At 54.8% G+C, this 19,277-nt stretch overlaps 1 protein-coding gene across 7 annotated transcripts in view; it reads right to left on the bottom strand.

The window, feature by feature from the left end:
- Positions 1-616: 616 nt before the first annotated feature.
- TRIM9 (tripartite motif containing 9) overlaps positions 617-19,277 on the bottom strand; it is a 68,415-nt gene continuing 49,754 nt past the window's right edge. The window contains exons 6-12 of one of the 7 annotated variants that reach the window (XM_030239969.2): positions 17,426-17,583; positions 15,509-15,647; positions 10,849-11,037; positions 8,078-8,119; positions 5,675-5,978; positions 4,435-4,597; positions 617-2,212 (exon numbers count right to left, since the gene is read on the bottom strand). In XM_030239969.2, the coding sequence (XP_030095829.1) occupies positions 2,150-2,212; positions 4,435-4,597; positions 5,675-5,978; positions 8,078-8,119; positions 10,849-11,037; positions 15,509-15,647; positions 17,426-17,583 (1,058 nt within the window). In that variant the 3' untranslated portion in view covers positions 617-2,149. Of the gene's footprint in view, positions 2,213-4,434; positions 4,598-5,674; positions 5,979-8,077; positions 8,120-10,848; positions 11,038-11,455; positions 11,505-15,508; positions 15,648-17,425; positions 17,584-19,277 lie in introns of those variants that run through there. The other 6 variants (XM_050975446.1, XM_050975447.1, XM_030239970.2 and 3 more) reach the window with 6 other exon arrangements.

Raw genomic sequence — 19,277 nt, 5'->3', positions numbered from 1 at the left:
GCTGTACACGACTTACAGGCTGGTTTTACATGCTGCAGGGAAGATGCAGTTTCCTGTATCTCCGGTGTTCTGGGCACATTCCCACTCTGGAAGGAACAAGCATCCTTCTGAGATGCACTTCATGCATTAGCATTTTCTTCTTTAGCCCTGGACTCGAGCCCGTGATGAGCTCAGAGGCTGCACATTGAAAACCTCTCCTGAGCCACTCTGGGAAAACAGAGCAGGCACTGATATCCCAGCAGCGAGTCCTTCTCACGGCCCTGGGAGAACTCTCCATGCTGTTCCCTTGGAAATGGCTCCCCCTCCACTGATCCCTTAGAATTTTGCCTCTATTTCATCTCCCTGGGGAGATGGTGCTCTGTATCCAGCCTTGCTCATTCCTCCCTCCTTCCAGGGATCCAGGGGCAGCCACAGCTTCTCTGGGCAAGCAGTGCCAGGGCCTTCCCACCCTCACAGCCAAGAATTCCTCCTTCCAGCAGCTCCCATGCCCCCTCCCTCCCACTGACCGAGTTCTGTCCATTCTCTGCTGCTGCCTCTGGCCAAGGGCAGTGAGGGATGTGCACCGGGGGGGATGAGATGGGAAGTGAAGCACAGAGATGCTCTGGAAGCTCTGCCCTTCTCTGGTAAAAGTCCTTTATTAGAACGGCAAACATGACACTTGTCGTCAGTACAGCGGCTGTGTGCAGCTACCATCGCGCAACGGGGGGACGACGTCTTACAATCACTGGGACTCTAAGAAGCACCATGAACACCCTAAAGAACGGGGGATGACGGCTGAGAGAGGAGCCCCGGGTGAGCCGGCCACGGGGGCTCCTCAGGAATCCACCCGGGAGCTGCCCGGCGTTGTCCCGCAACACGGCTCTCCGGCAGCTGGGAGGAACTCCTCGGCGGGAGTCAACGAGATAGCACCCATCCAATAAATTAGGAAAACCTAATGCTAGAGCGACAAGGGACTGTCCTAGAGGAGGGCACGCTGGGAGGGAATGGGCTATTTACACTTGTCTTTCTGCTGGGCCGGCGCTCCCGTCGCATCCCGCCCGGAGCCGGGCTAGGAGCGATCCCGTTGCCCGTCGCGGCTCCGCGGGGGCTGCAAAGCGAAGCGAGGGGACAGCGCATGCAGGCGCTCTCGGCTAGGCGACGGGGCTGGCATCGTTCCTCTCCTGCCTCTGGATTACCAGAAAGTCGAGCAGGGGATGGCGGCCGGCGGGAACTGCTGCCGGCAGCAGGCGCGCGTTCCTGAGTGCGTGGCAGGGCTGTGGCCAGCTCTCCTTCCTCCCCATCCCATCCCCACCCCCGGGCTCTCTGTCAGACCCTCTCTGCAGAATGAATTCTCCGGTGATTGGAAGGACACTATCAGTTGAATTTAAGGCTAGGCTTTATATGGCAACTATAAAAAAATAAACACTAATCTCCAAAGAGCCGGGCGAGGGCTCTCCGGTCTATGGCTGTGGCGCGTGTGCTGGCACCGAGGTGTGGGGGGCCCCTGGAGAGCCCCCCCGTGGGCATTCAGCACCCGACCTGCCAGCTCCTGGAGCACCTGGGGACAGGACGGCCACCCCCTGCCCCACAGAGATGCCCCAGGGGGACACAGGACAGAGTGGGGTGTTTTGGTAAGGACATGGAGACTGACTGGTAATCCAGGACCCACCTCTACACATGACCGAGGGTGCTCTGCAAGAAAGGCCACAGGGGAAAGAAATAATCCTGCAAAGTAACCAGGCTGGCGTGGGCGGAAGCGCTCCCGTGGTGGGGTCCCTCGGGCTGCCCCCACGGGCGGGGAAAGCGAGACAGAACTGCCCCCCTCCCCCAAAACCCCAACTTAAATCAGGAAAATCAAACCTAAAAGCAGACACAGGAGAACAGCTCAGGCTACCTAGGTACTTCATCAGCCAAGGAGAGCTAAAGAGCGAAGCGCACACACACAGGACAGCGCGGAGGCCGGAGAGCGGAGGCGGCCGAAAGCCAGGATCTTCCTTCCTGATTTCCTTCCCCATCTCCGGCCAGAGGCCGAGCAGGGACCCAGCAGCTGGGCAGGGACCTTGGCAGCTGGGCAGGGACCCAGTAGCTGGGCAGGCTGGCCTTGTCCTGCAGGAGGGAACGGGCTGGCTCCTCTCATGCCGAGAAGAGGCAGCCAGCTCCGGGAGCATCCTCAGGGCATGGCCGAGCGCGAAGTGTAGAACTCGGGCACCGGCAGCCCGGTGTGCAGCGTCACCTGCAAGGAGAGACACGGGTCTCAGCTGTGTCCCAGTGTGCCTGCTGGGACAGCTCATGGCGTGGCAGCTGGCACATTGTCCCCAGAGAGGGCAGGAGCAGCGCTGGGGACAGGCAGGATGTGACTGGAGATGCAGGTGTCCCCAGTAGTGTGACAGTGGTTCCATCTGGCTCGTTCCTCACTTTTCTGTGCTGCTGGAGTGAGCTGGGACTGCTGGTACCAAGCCCCAAATATTCCCAGCTGGCTGTGTACAAATCCCACAGCTGGCTGCCAGAGAGGTGGGACATGGCAGGAATTGGGTCTTTGTGCAGGTGAGATGGACAAGAGGGGATGGGGGGACCTGAAGGACAGTGAAGACATTAGAGGAGATCTTGGAGACGCCCCTGAGCTGAGTGGGGATGGGGACAGAGAGGGGACAGGGACAGTGGAGGGGATGTGGCTGATTGCTGGTGGGAGAAAGGAGCTTTGTGGTGGGGAAGCTGAGCAGCATCAGGATGTTGGGGCAGGGCCATGCTCACACAGGCACTGGTGAAATTCAGCTCCCTCCACAAATGCTTTCATCTGGGAGGAGAGCACAATTCCTCCTTTTATTGCAGCAGCAGCATTTTCCCCTTCAGACACATATTTGAAGAAAACTGTCTAAAATACAGAGATTTCCCTTCTAATTAGAGTTGTTTTCAATTAGGCACATACCTCTGAAAAAGCATAATAAATGGCTTGGCTTAATTAGCAGCCTTTTATCAGCATCCCAAGGGATTTCTGTGCTGTCAGGGGATTTAGGCACTGCCTTGCCCAGGGAACTCATAAAGCCAAGGGGCTCCAGAGATGCCTTGTCCCTTATGGCTGTGTAGAGGACTGAGGCAGGAGTTAAACCCAGCACACAGCAGGACGTTTTTACCACACCAAATTAATACAGCACCTCTAAACCCAGCACAGACAACATGGGCTTCGTTAGTGTTTCCTAATTAAACATTTCCCAGCCCTTCTCCAAGCCAGGCAGACTCTCCTGTCAGTGAGACCCTTGGGGTGGGACACTTTGGCAAGGATGCTCCCAAAGTTAGGGATGGTCCCAACACACCTTTGTCCCAGTGCTGCTGGAAAATTGTCACTGCCTTGGTGACAGCGCAGCCCTGGATCCAGATGGACACAGCAGAGCATGCCCTAATCCATGGGTCCCTAATTAACAGAGGCCACTTGGTGCCTCTGCCCTTGCACAGAGGTGATCATAAAATCATGGAATGGTTTGGGTTGGAAGGGACCTCAAAGCCCATCTCATTCCACCCCTCTCCATGGGCAGGGACACCTTCCACTGTCCCAGGCTGCTCCAAGCCCTGTCCAACCTGGCCTTGGAACCTTCCAAGGATCCAGGGGCAGCCACAGCATCTCTCGGCACCCTGTGCCAGGGCCTCCCCACCCTCACAGGGAAGAACTTCCCAATATCCCATATCTTCCTGCCCTTTGGGAAGCCATTCCCTTTTCTCCTGTCACTCCAGGCTCTGTTCCAAAGCCCCTCTCCAGGTTTGACACCCACTGCCAAAATGCTGGGCACCCTGAGATGATCCATCACGTGCAACGTGTCCTGGGATGTGCCCAGGCACTTGTGCAGGGTTGGAGGTGCAGGCAGTGGCAGGGGGGATGTGCCAAGGCCAGGCTGTGCAGGATTCCCTGGGACAGAGGGTAGCAGGGATGTGGTCAGTGAGAAGAGAAATGAAAGATGGAAATACCGGATTGGTGGCACCGCTTGGGGATGGTCAGGAGAGCTGAGAGCTTGGGAGAGAGGGAAAGAAGAGGGGTTTGAAATGTCCCAGAGGCAAGCAGGCTTTGACAGGTGCCCTGGTGATGCTCTCATCCAGGAGCTGGGAGAGCTGTAGGAGCTGGTGAGGCTCTTGTGAGGGAGCATCACAGACACAGTTGTCAAACCCCACCCCAAGGAGAGCTGGAGAACCCCGGTGCTTCAGCAGCCCCGAGGGAGGAATCTGGAGGGAGGAATGAGGCTGCAGGGAGGTCTGTCCTGATTCTGGAGACTCACAGGTGGTTTAGGGTGCAAGTTTAGCTCCTTCCAAGCCACCCTTGCTGCACAAGAACCCTCCTGCTCCTGCTCCTGCTCCTGAGCAGCAACCACTGCAGTGACAGCAGCATGAGGGGGAGTGTGACACAAGGTCACCCCTTCCCACTGCTGGGAATGTCACACCCTGCTCCAGAGAGCCTGACCAAGCCCGTACCTGCACGTTCCTGTTGAGGCTGACGGCGGGGAAGAAGAGGCCCTCCAGGTTCTCAAAGGCCACAGGCCCTTGCTGGTCCTCGTTGATGGAGAACGTCAGAGTCCTCCTGGTCAGATCCAGCAGCACTCCCACCGTGGCGCCTTTCGTGATCCCGCCCTCCGTTCTGTGGGAGGAAAAGGCTCAGTGGCCCCTGGGCTCCTGGCTCAGGCCATGGAACTCAAGGACTGATGGTGGTGAACACCAGGAGCCAGGCCATGACCTGCTCCCATCCCAGCCATGCTCATCATTCCCTGGGAATCTCTTCCTCTACCCTCCCATGGAGCTGCTCTCCTCTTGCCACGATGTCCCCAAGGAAAAGCCACCCTGAGAGCAGTGACAGTCACACAGCCATGGGGGAAAGCAGGGGGAATTGTGGAGCAAAGCCACACCAAAACCTGCTGTCCATCAGGGAAAGGCCTGCAGGAAGGTGACCCCAGGCTCTCCCCAAGCAAAGTCCCCAGTCCCACGGGGAACACGAGCAGTGGCTCAGGGATCAAGGCAAATGTTGCTGCAGGAGTTGCAAGGATTTGGCTGTTATGGGAAGGGGATGCCAAAAGGAAGAGTCAGCATGGAAAAAGTCATGGCAAGCTGGGAAGGAATACTGGAACAAAGCAGCACCAAGCAGGCAGGGCCTGATCCCCACTCGGGGAAGGACACATCCTCCAACAGAGACGACCAGGATTGATGTCACCCTCCCTGTGGACACTTGCAGGTACCACTCTCAAAGCCACAGGCCCTTTGGGCTGTGGTGTCCGGGGGAAGACCCTGTCCCTGCCTGATGCAGTTCTTTTGGGGGGATCCCTGGGGAGTTCCCAGGGGGCCCCCTAAGCTGTGTGTTCGCTGGTAGCATCAGGCAGGCAAGGAGACTCCACACAGCTTCTGAGAGTGCTGATTAGATGAGGGTTAATTGGGAGTCCCACCCCCAGGAGCAGCATGGATTTGAGGGAGAAGGGGGAAAAGGGAAGGGAGGGGGAGAGAGGGAGAGCCTCAGGAGAAAAGGGCTAAGAGAGAGTCTGTGGTCTCCCCCCACAGCTTAACAGGGAGATCCAAAGTGATCACGGAATAAGCCTTGGGACAATGGGATAACAGACCCACAATACTTCAGGAGAGGATCAGAGGCTTGGAATAAACCCAACATTTTCCAGGGGTGAGACAGAGCATCCCATCTAACTAAAATGTGACACCACACCTGCCCACCTACCTGTTGGTGTGGGAGTTGTTGTGCATGAACCAGCTGCGGTTGTTGTCCACGTACATGGCCCAGGCCTTGTCGTCCTTGCCCAGCATGGCATCCTTGAGGACGTCGATGCGAGCCACGCCGAAGGCCGGGTCGGGGTGGTTGTCGTAGCGATCGATGGACAGCTCCCAGTAGTGGAGCCCTTTGGAAAAGCCCGTTTTCCCCAGCACCACCCTGTCATCGTAGCTGTTGCAGGTGACAGTCAGGTTGTCATTGGAAAAGATGATGTCAGCGTGGGCAGAGGAGGGGTCGAAAGAAAACCAAGCAACTGGAACACACAAACAAGACGGGGTTAGCGCGGTGGGGACGCGCCGGGGCCGCGTGGAGCGACACGGACGGGGCATGCTGCATGCAGGACACGGAGCTTCCACCAGGGAGGGACAACTTCCACCAGGGAGGGACAACTTCCACCACAGAAAGACAACTTCCACCACAGAGAAACAACTTCCACCACGGAGGGATGCTCTGAGCTCCTGTGGCTGCAGCTGCCAAGTGCGCCTGAGGTTTTATGGCCAGGACTTGGAGGAGTTTCGCTCTTGCTGCTCCATGGTTGCCAATGTCTCAGCTCGTGAGCCTGCAGGATCCTCAGGGCCTCCTAAAATTTGGCCCTCGCAGGAGATGTGATCCTCACCAGGTCTCCAGGCTCTAACAGAATCATGGAATGGTGGAAGGGTTTGGGTTGGAAGGGATCTTAAAGCCCTGCTTGTTCCAACACCTGCCATGGCAGGGACACCTTCCACTATCCCAGGTTGCTCCAAGCCCTGTCCAACCTGACCTGGAACGTAGCTTACTCTCAGGACCAAGTGTTATTAGTTTGCAGAGTCAGCTCAGTGTGGGAAGGGAACTGAGGATCAGCAGATAAACTCTGTGTGTGTATTTAAGGGCTGTTTTTGGGAACCAACAGCACACACAAAGGTCTTCATTTACTGAGTCACACCAAGAAACCTCCCTGCCAAGCAACGAGCCACGCCTAAGACAAGAACTCATGGGAAGGCTGGAAAATGCCCCAAAACCTCCAGGATTCCATAGGGCTGCTGGTTTAAATGCACAGGACTCGGTTACTGCAAATCTGACAGACACAGTGTCACGTCCTCAACAAGACAGAGGGACAGGGAGTCATTCACAAGCCACCAGCCCGGTTCCCCAGGTGGTTTCCTCCAGCTGAAAACGTGAACTGACACATCCAACAAAACACTCTGGCGGCTTGAAAAATAAAAACACTCGGGTGAGACTGATTCAGTGGTTTATTGGAAGGTTCCACAGGACAGCTGCCATGCACGCGGCCGCCCCGCGCTCCCCGCGCCGCGCACGGGGGTGCCGTACCTGCCACCATTTTTTTAATGTCAACTGTGGTCATTCCCAGGGAAAGGCATGCAGGAGAGAAAACAGCACGTCAGGTTGGGCAGGAGAGAGAAGGAGAAACCATTCCTGCTTGTCTGTGACTCCAGCCAGAGCATGGATCTGTTGGCATTTTGCGTCAAGGTGGGGCGAGAGGCGAAGATGGGCTTGGGGCTGTGAGAGGGTGCAGGGTGAGGAGGGAATCCCACAGGGCTGCAGGCTCCTTCTCCCAGGGGAATGAGCAGGACTGGCCCTGCAGACAGTCTGAAGAGGACAGGCAAGCAGCAGCCACCTTGCTTTAATTAGCTGCAAAGGGGCTAATTGCATCCATGGCATTTGGCCCACGTTCAAGTGCCTTAATGAGCAGGGATGTGTACTGAGAATCATGGAATCATGGAGTGCTTTGGGCTGGAAGAATGTTAAAATTCATCCTGTTCCACCCACTGCCATGGGCAGGGACACCTTCCAGTAGCCCAGGTTGCTCCAAGCTGGCCTTGGACATTTCCAGGGATAGCCACAGCTTCTCTGGGCAATCTGCCAGAGCCTCACCACCCTCAAAGCCAGAATTCCTTCCCAATATCCAACCTAACCCTGCCCTCTTTCAGTTTAAGAGAGGAGGAGAGAGAAGGATCAGTTCTCAATTACAAGGCCATTTCCAGAGCACTGACCTCAGGCTTCTCTTTAAAACCATTTGGGGGAAAACCAAAATGCCTTTACATCATCCAGCCACCATAAATTCTCCAAATTTGCCTCCCTGGGCAGTGGTGGAGTTCCCATTCTTGGAGGGATTTAAAAGCCTTGTGGCACTTGGGGACATGGCTCAGTGGTGGCCTTGGCAGTGCTGGGGAATAGTTATACTCAGAGGGCTTTTCCAACCTCAACAATTCCATGATTCTGTCACATCCAGGAGTGCTCTGCAAGCAGGGTACGAGCAAGAAACGCTGCTCAGTCGCCAAAGAAAAGATAAAAAGGCAAAAAGAATGAAGCAACAGGCAGTAGGTGCCAGTTAATTGTAATTAAGATACTTGCCTAATTGGGAGTAAGGCGATCCTTGTGTGTCAAAATTGCATCCTATAAAGAGATACTACATTTCACACATGACAGCTAAGGAACAACAACCTCCTGACAAACACTCTGAGCATTTGTTAATTAAGCATCCAGCAGCCACCGGAGGCCTGATTCATTAAAAGCCAGAGGGCACGGAGAGGGATGGCAAACACAGCCTGGGAGTTTGAGTGTGGACTGTATAAAGTCTGACTGCTCAGGGTGCCAAAATATTCTGCTTTTCTCCAGAAAAAAGGCAGGAAATTTTAGCCTTGGTGGAGTATCTTGGCTGCTTGGTAAAGATTCTCTAAACTGACTGAAAAACTCCTCCTGGAAGGACAGGGATTGAGGAAAAGGCAGCTTCTGATGGGTCTGGGGTGGAATGGAGCTGGAATGGAGATCCCTGGGGGCTGACACCTGCCTCAGACCCCAAAGGGCTGTAGCTTCATCAGCTGCAAGGGCAGGATGTGTCAGGTGCCCTTCATGCTCCTGTGCCTGATTGCTGGCTGCAAGCACCTCCTGGGGGCCAGGGACTGATCCAGGAGCTTGTCCTGACCTAGGGACTTGTCCTAATCCTGGAGTTTTTCCTGATCTAGAGGCTTATCCTGATCCAGAAGTTTCTCCTGACCTAGGGGCTTGTCCTGATCCAGGAGCTTGTCTTGATCCAGTTTTTTCTTACCTAGAGGCTTGTCCTAATCCAGGAGCTTGTTCTGATCCAGGAGCTTGTCCTGACCTAGGAGCTTGTCCTGTTCCACAAATTTTTCCTGACCTAGGAGCTTGTCCTGATCTAGGAGCTTATTCTGACCTAGGGCCTTGTCCTGATCCAGGAGCTTGTTCTGACCTAGGGGCTTATCTTGATCCATGAGCTTGCCCTGATCCTGGAGGTTGCCCTGACCTAGGGGCTTGTCCTGATCCAGGAGCTTGTCCTGATCCAGGAGCTTGTCCTGGTCCAGGAGCTTGCCCTGACCTAGGGGCTTGTCCTGGTCCAGGAGCTTGTCCTCCCCAGGAGGAGACACCAACACAAGCCCTGTGTTGGCACTGTGTGGGACAGCACTCACGAAGGGAGCTGGATTTTAGGGCCACCCCTGCCCAGCTCTGTGCCTGGTTCCCCCCTTCTGCCCTGGGTGTTGGTGGGAAAGCACCTGGCTGTGCTTGTGCTCCGTGCTGTGCCAAGAGGCTCCTCCTGAGGCTGCTTTAATGAATCCTGCCCCGTGTCCCGACTCCAACACCGCTTCTCCAGGTCTCCGCGCATGGCCGCGCTCCAAGCTCTCGTGAGGGACACACAGACCCTGGTTTGGCTTTCAGGACCCCGTTTTCCCCTGTCCCCCCACCCCAGAGTGGAGCTGCAGAAGGTCCAAGGTGCACACACGGGTATGGCTCACGGGCAGCACGGAGGGGTCCCGGAACCGCGGACACAAAGGAAGGAACGTCCGTAACAAAACAGCGTTGGAAGCCATCAGCTCACAGCAGCACGATGAGAAATCAAACATAAAAAGCACAAAGAAAAGAAAGTTTGCAGGGTCCCCCCCCGGTTATTCTGGCAAGGGTCATGCTGCAGCATTCCTCATTCCGCGTTATGGGATGGAAGTCAAACAATCGGGGGCCCCCATTCTTCCAGGGCTTCCACCGGAGCAAGCCGGGAATGAACGCCTTGGGAGCGGTGTAAATCCAGAGTGGTGGAAGAATCAGGGCCCAGGATCTTTAGCAACAGAAGATGTGCAAAGATTGGTTAGAAAACAGCTCTGAGAGATCCCTGTGCCTGTGGCTCCTTGCTGGCTGCCCAAATCCATCCCTCACTCTGCCTGACCTGCCTCCATCCCAGCACAGCCCGCAATTCCGGGCACACGGATCCGAGCTCGTGTGGGGCTGCCAGGCCAGTGAGGCATCACAGGGGTGGTGTCCTCTGCTCTGCAGGAAACAGGGCTTTGGGATGGGCACATCTGGGTTTGGAAAAGCCGAGCCCAGTGCTCAAAGCTGAGCAGAAGAGAGCCCAGGTCTCCAGGCCCTAAGTTGGGCTGTGAGTTGGAATCACAGAATCCCAAACTGGTTTGGGTTGGAGGGGACACAAATCACCTCATTCCACATCCTGCTGTGGGCAGGGACAACTTCCACTATCCCTGGCTGCTCCAGCCTGGCCTGGGACAGACACTTCCAGGGATGGGGAGTCCTCAGTCTCTCTGAGCACCAAGCCAGAGCCTGCCTTCAGACTTGCTGCTTTCTTAAGAGGGGTCTAGATTTAATCAACCAAACTCATCTCACAGACCAAATCTCCCAGCAGAGGCTGCGTTTCCTGGTTGTGTTCAGAAAGGAAAGCACGAGGACATTCCCACAGGTTTCACGCAGGGAATGCCTTTTCTGATTAACCCTTGTCACAAGCTCAACACAAACCAGAAATGAGGAATCTTCTAGAGGAAAGTGTCCCTGCCCATACCAGAAGGCTGGAAGTGGATGAGCTTTAAGGTCCCTTCTAACCCAAATCATTCAGGGATTTGTGATCACCAAAGGGTTCAGCCTTGCCAAGAGCAGCACCCAGGTAAGGAATGACTGCTGCCACCAGCCCACACCTGAAACCCCCCAGGAGAAGCACACCACTGACCCCCCTGGGCGGCAGGAGCAGGCCACTGACAAACAGAAAGAATTCCCACTGCCCTCTGCATGTCATGGCAAAAACAAACACAACGGAACAGAACGAACAGAGAGTTTGGAGATGCCCAGAAGCACAGACCAAGAGGCAAGGCCAGAGGTGCTCAGCTCACCGGCTGAATTCAGGGACTGTAAGGAAGAATGCAAGCTCAGCTGGTGGGCCGAAGATCTTAGCTCAAAGTAGGATCTCCCCGAGAAGCTGGGTTGCAGATTAAGGGTGGAGGAGAAAGGACTCATTCTACGAAGCTGCGATCTTTCCAAAGGCACTGGAAAAGGGAGGGTCTGTTCTTCTGACTGCGTGTCTAAACGTAAGATCAAGGCAAACTGCACATCAGACATGGGCTCTCTGCTGGGCGGCCTCGCTCCCCAGCCCCAGCTCAGGGCAGAGCACAGAGCCTGCTCTGGTGGCAGGGCAGCAATGGCTGGTGCTGGGCAGCCCAGAGAGACCCTTCAGGGCAGCCTGACAGCAAGGAAAACATGTTCATCTTCCAAAGTGTCCCCGTGACAAATTCAACTGGTTTTCTGTAAAGGGAGGGGGTTCTGCACCTCTTCACAGTAAGGCACCTAAAAAAATTCACAGGTTACCATGCACACGTCCCATCGTGCTTTAACACATCCCAAACCTTCTTGTGCACAATAATCAGGGGTGGGAAACCCAGCTGGTGACATTTTGCAGGGCTGTGCTAAGCTCTATCACCCTAAGAACCACCAAGCACCCACCTTACTCAAGGGTTGTTCGGGAGGTTGTGTTCTTGGTATCCCTTTGTACCTGTCAAAACACATCTGAGCCTTACAGCAAGAATTTAACCTGTGGGATTCACAGCAAAAATGTCAGAGCAGAGGGAACCTCTTGGGTCACTGGTTTCTGTTCCCTGCTACCACAGTCACCTCCCACAGTTTCTTCCCTAACCTCTTCCAGGAATATGTTAACATGAAAATGTAGAATCCACCATCCACCACTCACACTGCATCCCCCAGCCTTCCCAGCTCTGCTGTGAGTTTGGATTGAGCTGGGAATTGTGTTAAAACAGATAAAAAGGAAACATTTCTTTGCATGGTGGGTTGGAACTTCTGCTGCTGCTGCTGCTGCTGCTGCTGCTGCCGTGGCCGAGGCTGTGGAAGCAAAGGGTGTCAGTGGGGTCAGAGGAGATAAATTATTGCACAACAGCCAATAAACAGAGCTCAAAGTTTGTTTATTAGTTTAGCTTCTAACCCTACCAAGAGGGAGAGGAACTACTACCACGAGTAGCTGTGCTCATGGCTCTCCCTAATTAGCCCCTCACATCTCTGTAGCTCCCTGCAGGCTGATCCCCTGGGGTTGCTCACCCTTTAAAAAGCCCTGGTTGCTGCTCAGGGTCACTCCATGGATGGTCAGGAATTTAAAGTTGGGCTCCAGATGAGAAGCTGGGCTTGAAAGAAAAGGTTCTGGTGCTTGGCTTGGCTGGGGAAGGGAGGAGGAAGCTCTGTGCCTGGAGAGAAGGCATTGCTGAGCTCCATTTCTCCATCTCCACCTGGAGTGAGCTGGTCCTTCATCCTGACATCCAGAGCATGGAAAGAGGTCAGCAGGAGTCTGGCCAGAAGCCAGGATGGATGAGGGAAAACCAGGAGAGCAGGGGCTGCCCAGCTCAGGGAGGAGGAGAAGGAGGCTGGGAGAGATCCCAGGGCAGCCAAGCAGGGCTGCCACCAGCCAAGCTCTGGGACATGTCTGTGCCCTGGGTCACCTTGGAAACTTTCTTCCAGACTCACTTCCCAGCCCACAGCTGGGATTCATTCAGGTGCTGGAGAAACAGAGGTTAAGGCAGAGCCTTGGAGCCTTGGGCTAAGATGTGACAGAGCAAGGGACACTCCTGGGGATTGTGTGGAACAGCCCCAAATCAGCTCAGGAGGGGACACAGCCCAAGGGAAGGATGTCACCTCCCACCCTTGGCTGTGCTGGTGACAGGGATCTTCATCCCTGGGAAGCCCCAGCACACGGGTAGGGCTCTGGAGCTCAAACCTTGTCCCAGCCAGGAGCCACCTTGTCCTGCTGGTGGCACCAAGAACCAGCTTTGAAGAGTGACCTGCAATAGTTTCCTTTGGGATGAGCAGAAGGTGCCTCTCCCGTGGGCTGGGAAGATGCTCCTGCTGCAGACTCCTGCCTGTGCTGCCTTCCCATGGGATTTTCCACCTGGCTGCTGTGGCTGTTTGCCTGGGCAGGACCACAGAGGCAGCACCTGCAGAGCCCCAGACACATCCCCTGCTTCTCATCCTTGCTCTCTGCAGATGCTGAACCCTGCAAGACCTTTTGCTCCCCGCTACCCTCTGCTCCCAGAAAGCAGAAGAAAGGCTTCAGTTCCCTTCCACAGGCTGCAGATGAAGATCTCATGGGCCAGAGCTACAAACCAGCTCTTCAACACCAGAATTCCTCCCAGCCACTTACAGCAGGACAGCCACGTTCAGAGAGATTCTCTCTTCACATCCAGCCTGTCCCTCCTTTTGTCCTCTCTTCCCACACAACCACTTTGCAGGAAGCTGCAGAGCTTGGCTGCAGGGAAAAGCTAAGCCTACTTCAGACAAAATAGCTCTTCAGAAGGCCTGATGGTGCTGTAAAAGCCAGGAAAAAAAGCCTAAGCAAGGGCTGTGATGTGCTCCATTCACAGAGTCACTGGGATATCCGGAAGCTGCACACACAGATGTGATTTATTTCTCTTTCAATCCAAAAGAGCTCAGGCAGCCTCTAAGAGCACAAAATGCTCCAGGCCCGTTTGACTTTTTCTCCCTGCCTTTCTTTTTTTTTTTTTTTTTTTTGCTGGAATAAAAAATGCAGGAGCTCATTCAAGTGAAAAGGCTGAATGGATGCAGCCAAGGAGAGTGGAAGTTCTCCTCGGTGGCACGGCCCAAGCACAGCCCTGCTGGGACCACAAGCAGCTATTTTCTCCCAGATTCCTTTGTATTTTGGAGCTTGGCTCAAGGTGAGAACACCTCTGAGAGGAAATCAAAGCTGGGAAGATCATAGAGGGGACCCTGTGAACTCCTGGCTGGGACAACTTAAAGCCCAACTGGTTTTGATGAGGAAATTGTGTCTCAAATGTGTCGTGTGAGGCACAAAGGAGATGAGAAGTGAAAGCTCTGCTGTCTGCTGCTAAGGCTGGAGTGGGAGCTGTTGACCTTCAGGATTTGGGAGCAGTCCTGGCCAACCTGGCACGGGGCTGGATGCAGCTTGTCCCCTCCCTGCATCTCCAGAGGAACCTCTGCAGCTCCTTTGCTGCTGGTGCTCAGTTTGCAACAGGCACTGAGGTGTCTCTGACAGATGTGCCAAGGCCTCTGTGCTGTGCTGTGACCTCCCTGCCTCTCCTGTGAGAAGTTTGTCACAGTTTTGCTGTCTGCTCTAGCTCTGAAAGAATCCCATTCCTTGCTGACCTGCCCTTTCTGAACTGGAATGATGATCTGCAGGCAGCAAGAGAAACTCGCTTATTTTCTCTAAGAGAAACAAGCTTGCTCTGCTTTTGTCTTCTGTTTCTTCAGCAAAAATCCCATTTTTCTCCTTGCTGAAAGCCCCCAGGGCTGCTCTGTGGCTCTCCCCTTCCTTCTACCCCACCAGCAGCCCCCTGAGCTGTGTGTGTTCCCTTCTGATCCCAGCTGCCAGCCAGCTGGATGCTACTGTGAAAAAACCCTCACACAGCTTGGAAAAAGAGAGGTTTTCATCTGTGAGCAAGGAAAAGGGATTCCAGCAAGCGTGGAGAGCTACCAAAGAAGGGTTTTGTGCCTGGCTGTGGGGCAGCAGACGTGCTGGTGGGGGCTGATCCCTTCCTTCATGGCTGCAGCTCCCCACTCCCACCTCGGAGCCAGCCTTGCCACTCTCCACCTGCACGTCAGGAATAAACCAATTTTCCACAATGGATTAAGTGCCTGGTGTGACAAATGTACTTAAAGCCAGGCAGGGAGATCCCCCTGCAGCATGCAAGGGAGTGTTTCATATTCTGGGTGGGTGTGGGGGTGATGCAGACGATGCTGCAGGGCATCCCTGGCTCTGGAAGGACACCCACGCTGCTCCACGGCCCCTCTGCTCCCTGAATCCTGTGCTGATGGCATTGTGCAGTCAAGCACAGCCCTCAGGAGCAATGCTGGCAGTGTTTTGCTTTAAATGGGCCCAATGGAAACATCTGAGCTTCCCTCTGGTGTCACATCACCCCAGATTTAAACACCTCTCTTCACAGAGAGCAGCAGGCACAGCTTCCCAAGGAGCTGTCCTGGGAAACCTCAGAGAGGAAGAGAAAACAATTCTTATCTCTAGTCACTGCTCCTGTTGTTTTTGCACACGTGGGATGTGTCAGGAAGATTGTTTACCTGAAGGGATTTGGTAGCTGGATTCTGGTGATGGTTGTTTATGTTAATTAACCAATCACTCAAAGCTGTGCTCTGGCTGGCTCAGACAGTCACGGGTTTTTCTTTAGCACAGTAGAATATGAAACTTTACTACAGTATCTGTTTAGTGTGTAATTTAGTGTAGTATTTATGTAATATAGAATAGCTCAATACAGCAATTGTTCAGCATTCTGAATCACAGAGTCAGATCCCAGATTCCCAGACCTTGGGGTCACCCTGCACTCCACACTCTCCCTGTGCCCCCCCCCATCCTCTGCACAGGAAAAAGCTGAGAGGGAACTCCTGGCTCTGCTGGAGGCTCCTGACCCAGCTGTCCCCCAGGTCAGTGCTGCTGCTGCAGGGGTGGCTCAGGGAGGGCTGGAGGAGCTGGGCTGGGCTGTGCTGAGCCGTGTCCATGCTGTTCCTTACCCTCGGAAGTCTGCAGCACCAGGGTCTTGCTGTAGGGGCTGACTCCTGACTTGTTGAAGGCCTTGACACGAGCGCTGTAGGTGCTGTTGAAGTGCAGCCCATCCACTGTGCACATGGTCTCCTTGCCCACATACACCTCCTGCAAGGCAAGGTCCTGTCAGTGCCAGCCTGGGACACAGCCTGGCACACCTCGGGGGGCACAGCATCGCCCACCCCGGGCATCCCTGGGGGGCTGGGGAGGGCTAAGGCAGAGCAAGTGGGGTTTGTTCCTTGGGCTGCAGCAGCAGCAGGAGGTGAGGGGGGTTCTGACCCTCTGCTCTGCTCCCACATGGAGTTCTGTCCCCAGATCTGGGGTCCAACATCAGGAGGGTGTGGAGCTGCTGGAGAGAGTCCAGAGGAGGCCCTGGACTCAGCCCCAGTATGGTTACTGACACTCCCAGTCTATCCCAGTTGCCCCCAGCATGTCTGTAGTCATGTAGTGGAGTGGCTGCCACAAAAAATCCCAGTCAGTCACCTCCAGGGACATCCCAGGGCACAGCAGGGAGGGATCTGCCTCTGCAGGAGGTTTGGGATTAAATTAGGGGCAGTGGAGGGGGCTGAACAGAGGAAAACTGGATCAGAAGGACGTGGAGCTGCTGGAGAGAGTCCAGAGGAACCAAAGAGCTGCTCCAAGGGCTGGAGCCAGGCTGGGAGAGCTGGGAATGTTCCTCTGGAGAGGAGAAGGCTCCAGGGAGAGCTCAGAGCCCCTGGCAGGGCCTGAAGGGGCTCCAGGAGAGCTGGAGAGGGACTGGGGACAAGGACAGAGGGACAGGAGCCAGGGAATGGCTCCCAGTGCCAGAGGGCAGGGATGGATGGGAGATTGGGGATGAATATTTTCAGCAGCAAGCACCCAGCCTGCTGCTCCCTTCCCTGCAGGTCCCACCCCTGTCACCTCTCCTTTGGCTCAGCTCTGCTCTGGCTCCTGCCTGCCTGAGCTCTCTGTGGGTAAATTCAGAGTGCAATGGGCTGGTCCTGTGCCTGCTCTCCGTGGATGTGAACGCACCAGGATAATTATTGGCGTGTTGGATCAGAGAAAAATCATATTTTAATTGTGTAATTACAGCAATTTGAAAGCCCTCAGGCCTTAAACACCTCTGCTTGCTGACAGCTGGCAAACCATGAGGCTTTCATGGCAATTAGCATACCTTGCATGAAATATATTCAGCAACCTAAAAATATGGACTTTTATGGAATGGTTTGGATGGGAATGGACCTTAAAACCATCTTGTTCCACCTCTTGCCATGGGCAGGGACACCTTCCACTGTCCCAGGCTGCTCCAAGCCCTGTCCAACCTGGTCTTGGGCACTGCCAGGGATCCAGGGGCAGCCACAGCTGCTCTGGGTAACAAGAGATTCAAACTTGTTCTTTGAGTTTCCAAGTCAACTTGGCCCCACTGGAAAGACATTTGCACCCGCTCAAATCACCCTGTACCCCAAAACCCCACAGCTTGTCTGCACCTGGGCATCTGCTTCCCTGGGCAACCCAGCAGGGAAGAGGGGACTCGCACAAAAAAAATAACAAAACAAAACAATAGGACAAATCCTGTGCCAGGGAATGCGTGGGGGCAGAACATCCCCCCAGATCCCGTGCCAGGGAATCCCTGGGGGCAGAATATCCCCCCAAATCCCGTGCCAGGGAATCCCTGGGGGCAGAACATCCCCCCAAATCCCGTGCCAGGGAATCCCTGGGGGCAGAACATCCCCCCAAATCCTGTGCCAGGGAATCCCTGGGGGCAGAACATCCCCCCAGATCCCATGGCAGGGAATCCCTGGAGGCAGAACATCCCCCCAGATCCCGTGCCAGGGAATCCCTGGAGGCAGAACATCCCCCCAAATCCTGTGCCAGGGAATCCCTGGAGGCAGAACATCCCCTCCTACCCTGAACTGGCCCCCGTTGCCATCGTCCAGCTCCAGGATGTATCCTTCCACCTGCACCGTGGACAGGGGGGGCTGCTTCCAGGACAGGGTGGCGCTGTTGTTGTGGGTGCAGCACTCCTCCAGCTGCAGGATCGGCGGGGCCGGCACTGGGGAGGAGACTAATCACCAATTAGTGCAATTAGTGCAACCCTGGGCGATGCAGGGACGGCAGCTCCAGGGGCAGGGGAGGAAGCAGAAAGGGTTTTTCTCCCACCAAGCTCCACTGAATTCCTCCCCCCTCCCAGCTTGGTGAAGCTTTACTGCTCTATGCCCATTTGCTAATTAATTTTTGGGAATTATGGCAGCACAATGTGTCTGTTTTGAGCTGCCTGAACCTTTCAGCCAGTCCCAAACCTGGGACAATTCTCCCACAGGTTCTGGAATTATCTACAGCCCTGCTTTTCCCTTCAATGAATCCACTGCAACAAAACTGGGGGGCTGAGCACCCCCTTTGGCTGCCATCAGCTGCACAGGGGACAGAAAGGACTGCCAGGGATTTTCCTGCTGTGCTTGGGCATCTCCACATGTGTCCCACAGCCCCCTCCTGCTCTGAAAAGCACAGGAAGAATGACAGGGACACATCTCTCAAAGAGCTGCTCATCCACCATCCTCATCCTCACTGCCCAAAGTGACAAGAGCCACTGGAAACAGACATGGAGGAGACAGACTAGATGGGGAGGAGCCATGGATGCCTGGGGAAAAGCTGGATCTGCCCAGCATTCGCCCTCTGTGACTCCTCCACCTCCTGGGCAGTGGGTGTGGGATGCCTTGGGATTGCTCACTGCTCTTTACTGAGGCCTTGGGTGTTGCCCTCCCTCCCCTGGTGCTGTGACACAGATTTGGGATGCAAACCCAACCTCCTGCAAGTCTACAAAACCAACAACTGATTTCCACAGCCAGGGTGAGCTGGGAGGAGGAGGAGGAGGAGGGATTTGATAAGAGGAGGGTGGGCGGCTGAACCAGCAGCAGATTTGCTCTTATTAATTAAAAATTCCCTCTGGGCTAAATTGCAGGAAGGGAGGGCAGGAACACAGGGATGTGAAACAGCAATCCAGCCTTCCCTGGGTTTGCTATCCAAAAATATTCCTGACATTTCAGATTAACAGCCTGGCTAAGGAAGAGCGAGCACAGGCAGCTCCTGACTGCCACCAGCACCATCAGCTGAGAGTGCTCCTGGTGGTGACAGAGAAGAGTGTGACCAACATCCTGCCTGTCCCTGGCCACTGAGACACCCTGGTGGGTGCAGACAGCTCCTGGGCCAGGAATTCCAGCTGTGGTGGGGATGAAGAGCAGTGCCAGACCTGCAGCTGGGGGCTGTTCCTCCAGGCAGCTGAAGGTACAGGCCAGGTTCAGTGTCCCCCTGAGCCTCCCTGTGTCACAGCCCCTCTGCAGCTTTGTCAGCCTCCCTGGGCTTGCCAAACCCCAAATTCCTCATGGGCTGCAGCAACCCTTGGTGGGACAGGAGGAGCACAGAGGAAATGGGGAACAGCAAGGAAATAGAGAAAAAAAATAGAATAGAATAGAATAGAATAGAATAGAATAGAATAGAATAGAATAGAATAGAATAGAATAGAATAGAATAGAATAGAATAGAATAGAATAGAATAGAATAGAATAGAAAGCTAAAATGATCTAAACCAACAGGGAGGTGAGGGAGGGAGGGCACAGCCCAGGCCAGGTGACCTGGCTGCCTTTGGAGGGACATCTGCTGTGTGACAGATGCTGCTGAGCATTGAAGGAGCACGGGGGTGTGAGGAGAGGTTTGGGAAAAGCCTTGTGCTGCTCTCAAAAGAGAGGTCCCACCCTGCAGAGT

Source organism: Serinus canaria, chromosome 5, assembly GCF_022539315.1.
Source record: "Serinus canaria isolate serCan28SL12 chromosome 5, serCan2020, whole genome shotgun sequence".
Taxonomy (NCBI): domain Eukaryota; kingdom Metazoa; phylum Chordata; class Aves; order Passeriformes; family Fringillidae; genus Serinus; species Serinus canaria.
Note: the sequence above shows the minus strand (reverse complement) of the source record. Positions and strands in the feature narration are given on the sequence as shown.